Source organism: Oryx dammah, unplaced genomic scaffold, assembly GCF_014754425.2.
Source record: "Oryx dammah isolate SB20612 unplaced genomic scaffold, SCBI_Odam_1.1 HiC_scaffold_23, whole genome shotgun sequence".
In the NCBI taxonomy this organism is placed as follows: domain Eukaryota; kingdom Metazoa; phylum Chordata; class Mammalia; order Artiodactyla; family Bovidae; genus Oryx; species Oryx dammah.
This window is the reverse complement of record NW_024070207.1, coordinates 14,980,489-14,992,529: the sequence shown is the minus strand read 5'-3', so window position 1 is coordinate 14,992,529 and position 12,041 is coordinate 14,980,489. Positions and strand designations below refer to the sequence as shown.

Here is a 12,041-nt window from a genome sequence, read left to right as displayed (position 1 = left end):
ATACAGGTCTCTTAATGACTAGATAGTGATTATTAGATTTTGAGTGAAAAAGAACTTAATAGTTTGTTCTGTGACCTTGGGAAAGTCACTTAACCATTATAAGGCTCAGCTTCTGCATCTATAAAATGGACAATGGACTTTTGAATATATCAGCCTCACTGAGGTTCAGATGAAATAATGTGTGAAGAATGAGATTTTAATGAGAACCGTTGAGTCCTGCCCCCAATGACATTTTAATGAGAACTGTTGAGTCCTGCCCTCAGGCCAGAGGTGTGAGGCCTTGTACCAAGGCCACAGAAGCGGAGGCCAGAACCAAGGTTATCTTCGAAGCTAACTGAGCACCTTTGTAACTGCTGCCGAAGACCCCTTGGTCATCACTAACAAGCTTCTTGACTCCCAATTAGGCAAAGATGCCCACACCAGTAAACAACCTGTAATGCCCCAACCAATCACCCAACGCCAACCTTCCAGCAGGAAGTTTCTTTGTCTTGAGGCTATAAAAATTGGCTATTAATTCACAAAAAGTGTCAACTCTCCATGGCCTGTCAGAAGTTGTCACCCCATTGCATTCGCAGTGCCCACTTTATCTCTACTCTTTGTTCTTAATAAACTCACTCCTTCCTGCAATACTCTGTCTGGAAATTCTTTTCCAACTCACACTCAGACTGCCTCAACAAGAACTATATAGATATGTTATTCTTGTTGCCACTGAGGCATCAGGAATAGTGTTCCTTACAGTACAAGCAAGAGTCAAATAACTGCCTCAAGAAAGACACAAAAAATCTGGCACCTGATTTACCATTCTAGCTTGTGATAGACTCTAGTGGCCCTAAGGAAGTCAACCATAAAACTACTTCACATTAAATGAAAGTATCACTTCTTGGCAGGCTCTATGCGGCCCTGGTTGAAATTTGCAGGTAGTCTCAGACTGCCTTTTGTTTTAGAGGCTGTCTCATCTTCCATAATCCCTAGCCTAAGTCTTCACTCTTGTACATTCAGTGATGACTCCAGTATTCTTGCCGGAAAATCCCATGAACAGAGGGGCCTGGGGGGCTACAGTCCATGTGGTCACAAGAATCAGACATGACTTAACAACTAAACCACCAACTCTGAAGTTAGAAAACCACTTGTTTTAGGTGGCTTAAGTTGTCTATTTCTTGGCTTAGTAACACTTTGGGACTTTTTAACTAACAGCAGGCATGTACACCAGACTTGGCAGATCTTTCAGGAATCTAATTGTCAGTGCTTAGCATCTAGTCCGCCAACTGAGATTCTTCATGTGGTGTGGTGTGAAGCAAACCAAATGACCACCTGGGGGGAAAGTCAAGATGCATTCTTTTGAGACACAGTGAGACAATATTTGAAAAAAGGCATATAGTTGAAGATCATAATGCATTTATTTTTGCCTCATTTAACCCTAAGACCTTGGAACACAGCTTCCAATAAAGCTTAGTAAATAGGTCTTAGATTAGGTGATAGTAAGTCATTTCTTCTGGCTTATCCCTCAGCACAATGTGGAAAGATGCTAATCATGCAGGTCAGCTTTATTAATTCAGCCTCATTTTGCCACCTATAGAATGAAGCACCTCCCACAGATTTTGGAAATGAGAAGTGGTTGTGCATTCATCAGGTTATCAATAACAGATAATACATTTATATTAGGACAAGTCTGTGGAGAGTTTACAAAGATATAGGTAGTCTGTTGGGAAACCACAAAATACAGGAATCCAGGGTGAGCAGCCCAGGAGCAGCAGACTTGTCATCATAAACAGAGACCTGAAGGGGTAAGAGATGTTACTAAAATCAGAGGGGGAGATAATTAAGAACAGGTCATCTTGAGAGCAGAAGAGACATTCAATTGAAAAATACAAGCCAATCTGAGGTGACCCTAGAGGCCTCATAAAAATAAATACCATAATCTCAGTCTTGGCCGTCACTCTGTCCTATTGGGGAATCCCATTGGTTGACCCCAAGCAGAAGTCAGAGAGCACAGGAAACTTTGGGGCAAAAAGTAGGGTGAAGAATGCAATGAGAATCTGGAGGAGAAAAACAGATGATATCTGGCATAAATGAAGATGCTATCAGCAATTCGTCATCCTATGGAGTCAGGTGTTGGGCGTGCTGTCTACTCATAGAAAAATAGAGAATTACAGTTACATAAATGGCTACCCACTCCAGTATTCTCGCCTGGAGAATCCCATGGACAGAGGAGCCTGGTGGGCTACAGTCCATGGGGTTGCAAAGAGTCGGACACGACTGAGTGACCAACACTTTCACATCAAATGTGATTTAGTCTGTCCATGTATTAGAGAATGGACTGGTGCGTCAGCTTCCTCAAGTCAGCAAAAAGCCGTAGGATCTGTTCTGGTTTGGCCTAGAATTAGAGAGATTTAGTAATCAAAGATAAAGCAGCATACCTCTTTTTGGAAGTATATTAAGGTGATGACCTCTCTGGTTGAGTTGATTTTGGATTGCTGTCTATCATTGTGCCCTACAAGCTAATAAGTATCTAATGAGTGTTTATTGTTATGGAACTTGGGAGACAGGCCTAACGACTTTTTCCCTCAGTGTCCCAACTCATGAGTGCTTCCACCATAAAAAGCTTCCAAACATCCCAAATATACTTTAGAAACCACTGCTGTAAAATTGAAATGACATATGATTTTAATATTATTCAATATATGTTGGAGCTGCCGAGGGATGAACATGTTTTTATAGTCCAGCCCAAGAACAGAGCTTCTCTGCTAAAGATGCCAACTGAAATCCTGGCCAAACAAAAGTGATTGCACAGAGGAACAAGGGCATTTGCTTCTGTGTTGAGAGGCACAGGAATTACTACCAGAGCCAACTCCTAATCAAGCTCTTAAGGAAATCTTTGACATCAGAGCTGTCCCTTATTTTGGATGCAAATATTGGGTAACTGGGCCACCTCTTGAAATACTTGCTACTGATCTTCATGAAGACGAAAGAATACATGAAACCAAAACAAGGAATCTAAGAGGTAGGGCTTTAGACAACTCCACCACCATCATCAACAATGAGCTCAACAAATACATGCTGATTTATTTCCATGTTGATTTATTTTTATAGGCTATAGTGCCCTCTTGTGATTAACATATGAATAAACTTCTGATGACTTGGCAAGACCAGTGAGTTTTTGATTATACATGTCATTTGAGGCAAAGAACCACACTAGCACCATAAGAAAGTGCTTTTCAAATTTGGCCAGGTGAAAGAAGACACTACACAATCGATAAGGTGACCAGTAAACACACTTCGGAAGCTTGGAAGTGATCAGTGTGATAGCAATGTGGCATACACACACACACACACATAATCTCACTTGGTGGCTACATGTAATAACTATATCTCACTAAGTAGAAGAGTTTATTCATTGCCTGCCTATGTGGGAATACCATTAACTGTTTGACTGCAAAACTCACTATAGGTAACTACTAGAGCAGTTACATCAGAATAATCTGAATATTCAGTGGCAAAGGTGAGTTAACAGCATTAAGGTTCTGGAATGGATTGGGTTCATGTACTTTAAACAACAAAACAGGGTTGGGAGTAGTTAGGGCATTCAAGAAACACAAAGACCAGCTATACATGCTACTATTAAAATCTAGGAGGCTCTTTTTGAGCCAAGATTTTCAGTCAGCTAAATATGAAAGGGAAAGCTACAAACAGCAAAATCTCTGGAATCTGTGCTTGCAGCTATAACTCAAGAAGCAACCTGCAGGTGTATAGCATGTAGAAAAATGTATAGAATGTAATATGGCATTTCACTTATAATAACCCATTAGTGTTTTCGTGCATGTAGCTCACAGAAAAATAAAGCTACAATTTGCAATTGATTAGCCTTGAAATCAACAGCATTACTGGAAATCAGCAGTATTATCTACCATTGTTTAAAACCTAAATTTTACCACTATAGGCTCTAAGCTTTAGAGCTCACATTAGGGTCTAAAATTCTCAAAATCCCTTGGTTGTTTCATATCTTAAATGTAACACACATTTTATTATACAGGCAAGTCTACGACTATTTTAGAGAGCTATATGTGTTCATTCTTAATCAATAGGAATATTAACTCACTAATCCACTTTAAATATTATTAATGAATTCCCAAAATGAAAAGTAGTTCTGCTTCCTTTCTTAGCCATCAACACGATGTTGTTAATAAATTTATCGCCTCAAAACACTTCCCAATGTGTTGTTCTCTTCACTGGAAAAAGTGCTTTACTATGTCTCCTATTGGGCTTCCCTGGTGGCTCAGCTGGCAAATCTCCTATCAGGTATCAGATTGATCAAAGTCTGCAGAAACCTCTTTTGCTTTTGAACTGCTCTAAATGGTTCTCTGAGAAGAGTGACTATTTGGTGATGTGCAGAAGTGTGGTCTATCTGTAAATGAGCAGTAATTTTACACATAGGCTGAAGAGATACACAACAAATCATCCTTAACATATGATATCTTTAATTAAATTGATATTGGTGAGTTAAAAACATTAAGTGAGAAGATGACAGCTAGAGAAATAAGGTGTTCTATGACTATAATAGTGTTTAAAATAAAACAGTCAGAAATATCAGTTGGCTTGGTAATTGAAGAGAGAAGACAAACTAAGTATTGTCTTCCCAGTTTTTGAACAAGCAGAGACCACAGGAGAATAATTCTTACATAAAAAGCACAGGGAAGAAAATCGTCAACTTTTTAAATGTTTTTGTTTCACAAAATTATATGGGAGAATTTGGCTAGTCAGGGATGAGCAAAATCAAGATGTAAGAAACATCAAAGCTGGGGGCATCTAGTGTTGAGTGTCTTGGAGAACACAGCAAAAGAGAAGTTGCATCATTAGATATTATAATGTGGTATGTAACATGTACATTTAAAATTCTGATTAAAGTGACTAAAAATGACCTTTTTTTAAAAAAAAGTCAAATGAGAACTTAGGGGAGAAAACTCAAATTTACTCTCAGTAGTGACTTGATGCAAGAATATAAACTCTCACTTTGATAAACCTGGATATAAAATCTTGCTGTCTGTATTCTAGGTTTTCCTAAGTTTTCTGTAAAAGTGATTCATGTCAGGTCACCTAAATGACTCAACATTTTGCGCTAAAAGGCTGTTTACACAATATACACATTCTTTACTTACAGAGTAAAATAAGCTTAACACTTTTATATTAAAAAACTGGGATACAGTAGGATTAGTAGCACCATGAAAAATAATTCTTCCCCCAAACTGCAGTCTTTTATTTTACTCAGTATGATTCTTCTCTTAATTGAATTTTTAACGTGCCATTTTAGTTACTGGGCAAAATATATAATCTTCATCTTATAATCCTTGGAGAAAGTCATTCTGGACCCAAAAAGTAAATTCATTTCCTCATTTCATTCGTAGAAAAATAATAGAGACCTTGCTCTGGCACATTGCTGAGGTACATCTGAATCTTCATGATTTACTAGTCAGCATGTTCTCTTGGTCATATAGAGTAGCACCATGGGTGGCAGCAGTGGTGAAGTCGGGGAGAGTGAGACATTGCATCCTGGGAATTTTATATATATATATATGTATATATATATATCTCTATATCACATTTGAAAACACACAAAGAATTCTTCAAAATGCTATGTCCTCTTCATGCACACTTGGCATCGGCTAATGCGTGTCCTCAAGTCCCCTGCTTTCAGCGTTTCTGATTGAGGTTTGCTGGGAAATAAAAAACAAGACTATCAAATTAGACTTTTCTGGTATTTTAATTCTATTATTGCTTCAATTCATACTTTAACATCCTATTGTGTTTAAGTGGCTGACTTAATGGTTAACTTTTGAGCAATGCAATCTAGTGCAATGACTGGTATGGCCTAAGAGCCATTAGTGGTCATAGGTATCTTAGTGATTCTCCTCCCCACCACTCTCATCCTTGTCTATTTGTCTCTCCCTCTCTTTCTCTTATACATTTTTCTAACGGTCCTAGAACAAGGGGCAATTGATGATGAATAGATGATAATACATAACACATAATGGTTACAGAAAGATAATACATAAGAAAAATGTTAATAACTCAAAAGAAGCAACATATAAAAATAGAAATTTAAAAAAAACAATAAAATAAAGTCCCCTGCAGGCACATGTATTACAGGTGGCCTTAATCATTCAAATACTTGGATGAAAGCCTTGAAAACATCCTGGGAAAGAGACTACTGGACTGGGGAAGCAACACAGATTACTTCAGTTTCTAGGGTGGCTTCAGTCTAGTCGAACAGTTGCTCATGGGTTCCTGAGAAGGTCACGTAATCTTTTCTTGCTCTGTTTTGCTTTTAAAGAATTATCATCATGACATCTCAAACCACATACACCTATTATTAGTCAAGTATGTTTTTCTGACCTGAGTCTGTTATATGAGGAGAACAACCAAGAATAAAGGACATGGTCCTCTAAATTTCTAACATTTGTTGGGTATAAACCATTCACAAACTGCCTCTCTCTCCCTCCAGCACCTCTGAAGGAAGCTTAAGACCTAAACTAAAGCCATAAGCACCTTACCTGAACATGTCTGACACATCTACAGTCGCCAGCCAAAAGCTGTAGGAGTTGGCGTAATAGTTGCAGGTCCCTCGCCCATGACACTCAATGAAGGGAGCTGAACGAAACTCTTCTAAGCAGGAACCAGGGGAGGCCAGGGCTTGGCCTGAGCCCTCTGCCCCTGCACTTGTGTGCTAGAAAAGACAAGGGAAAATGTGCCACAATACCCATGAACCTTAGTGAATATCCAAAGATAAGTGCTGACCTTGGCCAAATATTCAAATCCAGTGAAGTAAATAGAGCCAAAGTCAAGAGAACAGTATCCACACCAAAGGTTCTCATCAAAACAAACAGGTAGATTGTGAAAATCTGTTCCAGCAAATGTATGAAAGGGAACACAGTGCTTGGATAGAAGCTATACGAGGTTCAAATGACAGGGATTCCTCATATTAGGAAGAAATGTAGATATGGTGGACAGTCAGCTAGGATGACAAAGCCAAGGAAGAGTGATTCATACCATCATGAAGGAATAACCAATCCAGAGAGAATCCCATCCCTGAGGACAATGGGGAATCTGGATGGTCTGACTGTGGACTGCAATCACCACGGCAGGAGCTTCACATACTGCACATCTGGTAAGGGAAAGGCAGAAGGAACACAATCTACAGAGTGAGCACACCGGAAATAGCAGTCCCTCTTCTTTGGAAGCCTTCCTGTTATAAAATCCCATCAAGGGGTCTACAGTGCTCAGAAAAAGAGGAGAGAAATGTACTTTGAGGACTGCTTTTGCATAAGCCCAGCCTCCCAATATACATAATAAAGTTATAAATGAAATCTGTAAGTTTTTTTTTTAAGAAACTACAGAACCACTGCTATGATATTTTAATTTTCTATCCTGCCCTAAACTTGTATTCATACTTGCAACAGTCAATGTCATAACTGCTGCAAGACTTTGGCTTGGCATATTGCACATACTACTTGCTGTTGAAGTGCCCAACTTGAGGGTAGACATTCAGTACTACTGAAACTGTGCTAAGAACAATGTCTGGTAAACTGAAGAAGATGAGAAACAAGACACTTTCTTAATCCCTGCCCATTATTTTTGGCCCAAGGGATATTTATTAACCATTTGGCTATCTCTTTAGAAGTACAACATAAGCAGAATACTGGACAAGTACCAAGGCACTTGGAGATGTGGTGTCTGGGTACTTGTCTATAAAATCAAGTAAAGTGCAGCTAAGTCTACCAAATCTTTAATAAAGAGCAAGAGGGGACCTTTTGAAATATGACTAAACCAATTTGGCAAAGTTTATCTACCAAATAGGGAATGCCTTTAGGGGATATTTTACTCCAAAGAATTGGGACTGTTGAAAAAAAATCACATGCACAAAAATGAATTCCCAGAAGAAGCTCTATTTGTCATTTTTTAAGATTTATTCTTCTTGTCCCTGTCTAGGAGATCTTTACTAAACTCAAAGATTTTACCCTACCCTCTCCTTGAAAACTTACATAGTTTTGGTTTTACCTTTAGGCCTATGATCCATTTAAAGTTGATTTTTGTATATATGTAAGGTGTGAGGTTATGGATATTTTTTATTTATTCACTGCAGATGGTTATCCAATAGTTTCAGCACCATTTGTTGAAAAGATTATCCTTTCTTTATAAAATTATCTGAATACCTGTTTTGTACTCATCTGTTAATGATATGAATTTGGATCTATTTTTGAAGTCCCTGTTTTTTATGTTAATCTATATGCCTCTCCTAACATCAATTTTATACTATCTTAATTACTGTAGTTTTGTAGTAATTCACACTGTCAGGAAATCTGAGCACGTTGACTCTGTTCTTCCTTATAAAAATTATTTGGGCTCCTCTATGCCCTTTGCTTTTCCATATAACTTTTATTATCAGCTTTCCAATTTCTACAGGAAATATAAAAACCTTACAGAATTTTAATAAAGATTATACTGAATCTGTAGGTCAATTTGGGCAGAACTGACATGTCAAAAATATCTGTATATCTCTATAGTTACTTAGCTCTTTAAAAAAAAATTTTCTCGGTGTTTTGTAGATTTTTAGTTTACAAACATTGTACAGCTTTTGCTCATCTTATTCCAGGTATTTCATGTTTGGATGGCAATTGCAAATAATTTTTCTATCATAGGAATATAATTTACTGTTATATATCCTGCAACTTTAATAGACTCACTTGTTAGTACTAGAAAATATTTTATAGACTCATGAGGGAAAGGGTAAGATTTTCTATGTAGACCATCATGTCACCTGTGAATAAAGATAGTTTTATTTCATTCGTTATAAAAATGAATTCCCAAAGGATTGTAGCAAATATACTGAAAAGGGCTCTATGAATTTGCTATTAAGAGTGGCTGAACTAGGCTTAACCTTCATATTTAATGTCAAAGAAACTAAAGTTTCCAATGATTCATCCCTTATGGTTACTAGACTTCTAAATAAATTGGGTCATGATTAGAATGAAAATGGCAATACCTAATATGCTTAGGAGGTAGAGTTTTACCTGGGTTCTAATGTGGCAACATTCTAGGAAATCTTTATTAACAGTACCTCCCTCCTCTTAGATACTCATGCTCCAAGTCTCAGCTATCACTTTTCCTTCCCATAACTAATCAATTGCCAAATCTTATTTATTCTATTAATGTGATACATGTACCCCACTGAGAGTTCCAAACCACTCCTACAAGGACTATAGCAATATGCTTAATCTATCTGGTCTCTTACCTCTGGATTATCCCCTCTGGAATCATGTTACACATTGATGCTTCTGTAATCTTCCCTGAAATGTAGCTGAAAAACTTCAGAGGTCCCCATTATATACCAAATAAATTTCAAACTAAAACCTGACACTGAAAGCCTTCTACTGACTGGGTCCAAATTAACTTTCCAATCTCTTCTCCCTCTGCACCCTTTGGACACTAGTAATATATTCTAGACACATCAGTCTACAAATCCATTCCCATCTTCTCTACCTAGAATGCTCTTCTCCATTATAAATGCCTGTCTCAAGTCCTTTACATCCTTAAAGGGCTAAGCAGTTCAAAACACATTTCTTCTATATCTCAGATTTCTCCAGTTGGAATAAAATATCCCTTTCCTAATACTTTCATAATACTTTATTAGATTTATTGCTGCATTGAGCCCAAGCCTGATACATATTAATTTATGTATACTTGCCTAATGACTAGATTGTGAGGGGTTTTTTTTGTTTTTTTTGGTATATTACACTAGTATGTCACTGGTCCTGGTCAAAAGAAGATCCCCAATAAATATGGATCAAACTACATGTTGAATTGAATATTATAAAAGTTCCTCTGTTCTACCTAACCTGAGAGGAATATGGTCAGAGCATTATCTTTGGACTCATTTCTAACTAGCTAAACTAACTGGAGATCAGCAAACGTCAATGGTATACCCATGTCTCACCGACTAATGAATGGCTGGATGCTCTGCCCCTTCAGGGGTTCCATGCTCATTGGCATGGGCTCTGGGGTGGAGAGCCAGTAAGAATAATCATTTCTTGAAGCAAAGTTGCAAACATTATTGATGTTGCAGAACATGAAAGGCATGGTACTGAAACGACGAAGGCAGCTGCCGGCTGTTCCTGGGAAGAATTAGGGAGAAAAAGGAAAAGTGTCATGATAATTAGTATCTTCTAACATACTAACAAACAACCTTTCAAAGAGGAACTTTTCCCTATCTCTTAGATGATAACCAGGTCTTCTCTGGTGACTCAGCCAGTAGAGAGTCTGCCTGTACTGCAGGAGATCCATGTTTGACACCTGGGTCAGGAAGATCCCCTGGAGAAGGAAATGGCAACCCACTCCAGTATTCTTGCCTGGAGAATTCCATGGACAGAGGAGCCTGGTGGACGATAGTCCATGGGTCACAAAGAGTCTGACATGACTGTGACTAACACTTTCACTTTCTAGATGATAACTACACTTTAATTCTTAAATTATAAGATGTACATTTACTCATATTTTAACATTTCTAAAATCAGGATATATCTTACAACTTATGTAGACATTTATTGTGCTAGCTCATTATATATTTCCCAACACTGTTTTTAAACCAGTGATGCGTCTTATAAACAACGGTGCCTTATGGAGAATATTGAGTAATTTATTATGTAAAAATGAAGGGCACACACTTAGTCCTTATAATATGATAACACTATTTCCTCTCCAGTATGCCCTCCCTTCTTCTAAGACATCCCTAGTATGTGTCTTATGTGGGTTCCCCATATCTTTAAGCCTAGGGACAATTGTAGTGCTGACTAATATGCACAGCAACCATGGACAGGTTTGGAAGTAAATAATACAAGGGGGAAAAATAAATGAGGGAGAAAGGAAAGATGCGAGGGGGGAAAAAAAGAAAGGAACTAGAGCGTTGAAATTTCTGAGCTGGTAGGGACAATAATTTCTCTCCCTGTGATCAGGCTTTTCTTTTCTTATTTACTCACAAAGAATGATGAAAAATGATGCACTTCCCTCACATTTTTAAGTTGACACCTCAAATTTTTCATCAGAAGTTTAAATTGATATTGTGCCAGTTATTAAAATATTATTGTCTCTTGGACTCAAACCCACCCTTCTATACTTGGTAATACTGGAGTCTGGAATTTGCAAACCACATTTCAACATTACCAGCTGTCATTCATAGTGTTTTGTGAATATAGATGGGGAAACAGTGGAAACAGTGTCAGACTTTATTTTTTTGGGCTCCAAAATCACTGCAGATGGTGACTGCAGCCATGAAATTAAAAGACACTTACTCCTTGGAAGAAAAGTTATGACCAACCTAGATAGCATATTCAAAAGCAGAGACATTACTTTGCCGACTAAGGTCCGTCTAGTCAAGGCTATGGTTTTCCTGCGGTCATGTATGGATGTGAGAGTTGGATTGTGAAGAAGGCTGAGTGCCAAAGAATTGATGCTTTTGAACTGTGGTGTTGGAGAAGACTCTTGAGAGTCCCTTGGACTGCAAGGAGATCCAACCGGTCCATTCTGAAGGAGATCAGCCCTGGGATTTCTTTGGAAGGACTGATGCTAAAGCTGAAGCTCCAGTACTTTGGCCACCTCATGGGAAGAGTTGACTCATTGGAAAAGACTCTGTTGCTGGGAGGGATTGGGGGCAGGAGGAGAAGGGGACAACCGAGGATGAGATGGCTGGATGGCATCACGGACTCGATGGACATGAGTCTGAGTGAACTCTGGGAGTTGGTGATGGACAGGGAGGCCTGGCGTGCTGTGATTCATGGGGTCACAAAGAGTCGGACACAACTGAGCGACTGAACTGAAGTGAACTGAATATTTAAAAGAAAACTTTGACGTCACTCTTTTAAATGTATCCAATGTAATTATTTGAAACCTAACAATAAACCTTTTTAAAAGTAGAGAAATTCTTCTTTAACAATTGGAAATTATACAATGCTCCTTTTCCATTGTATTTCCATTCCACTTCTCTCACACAGTTTTAT

At 38.2% G+C, this 12,041-nt stretch overlaps 1 protein-coding gene across 4 annotated transcripts in view; it reads right to left on the bottom strand.

Moving 5' to 3' along the window:
- Positions 1-4,452: 4,452 nt before the first annotated feature.
- Positions 4,453-12,041, bottom strand: part of LOC120881379 (collagen alpha-5(IV) chain) — a 248,801-nt gene continuing 241,212 nt past the window's right edge. For 3 of the 4 annotated variants that reach the window (XM_040265057.1, XM_040265056.1, XM_040265058.1), the window contains 4 exons: positions 9,986-10,163; positions 7,042-7,156; positions 6,546-6,718; positions 4,459-5,708 (listed from right to left, as the gene is read on the bottom strand). In XM_040265057.1, coding sequence (XP_040120991.1) covers positions 5,627-5,708; positions 6,546-6,718; positions 7,042-7,156; positions 9,986-10,163 — 548 coding nt within the window. In that variant the 3' untranslated portion in view covers positions 4,459-5,626. Of the gene's footprint in view, positions 5,709-6,545; positions 6,719-7,041; positions 7,157-9,985; positions 10,164-12,041 lie in introns of all 4 variants that reach the window. The other variant, XM_040265055.1, reaches the window with a different exon arrangement.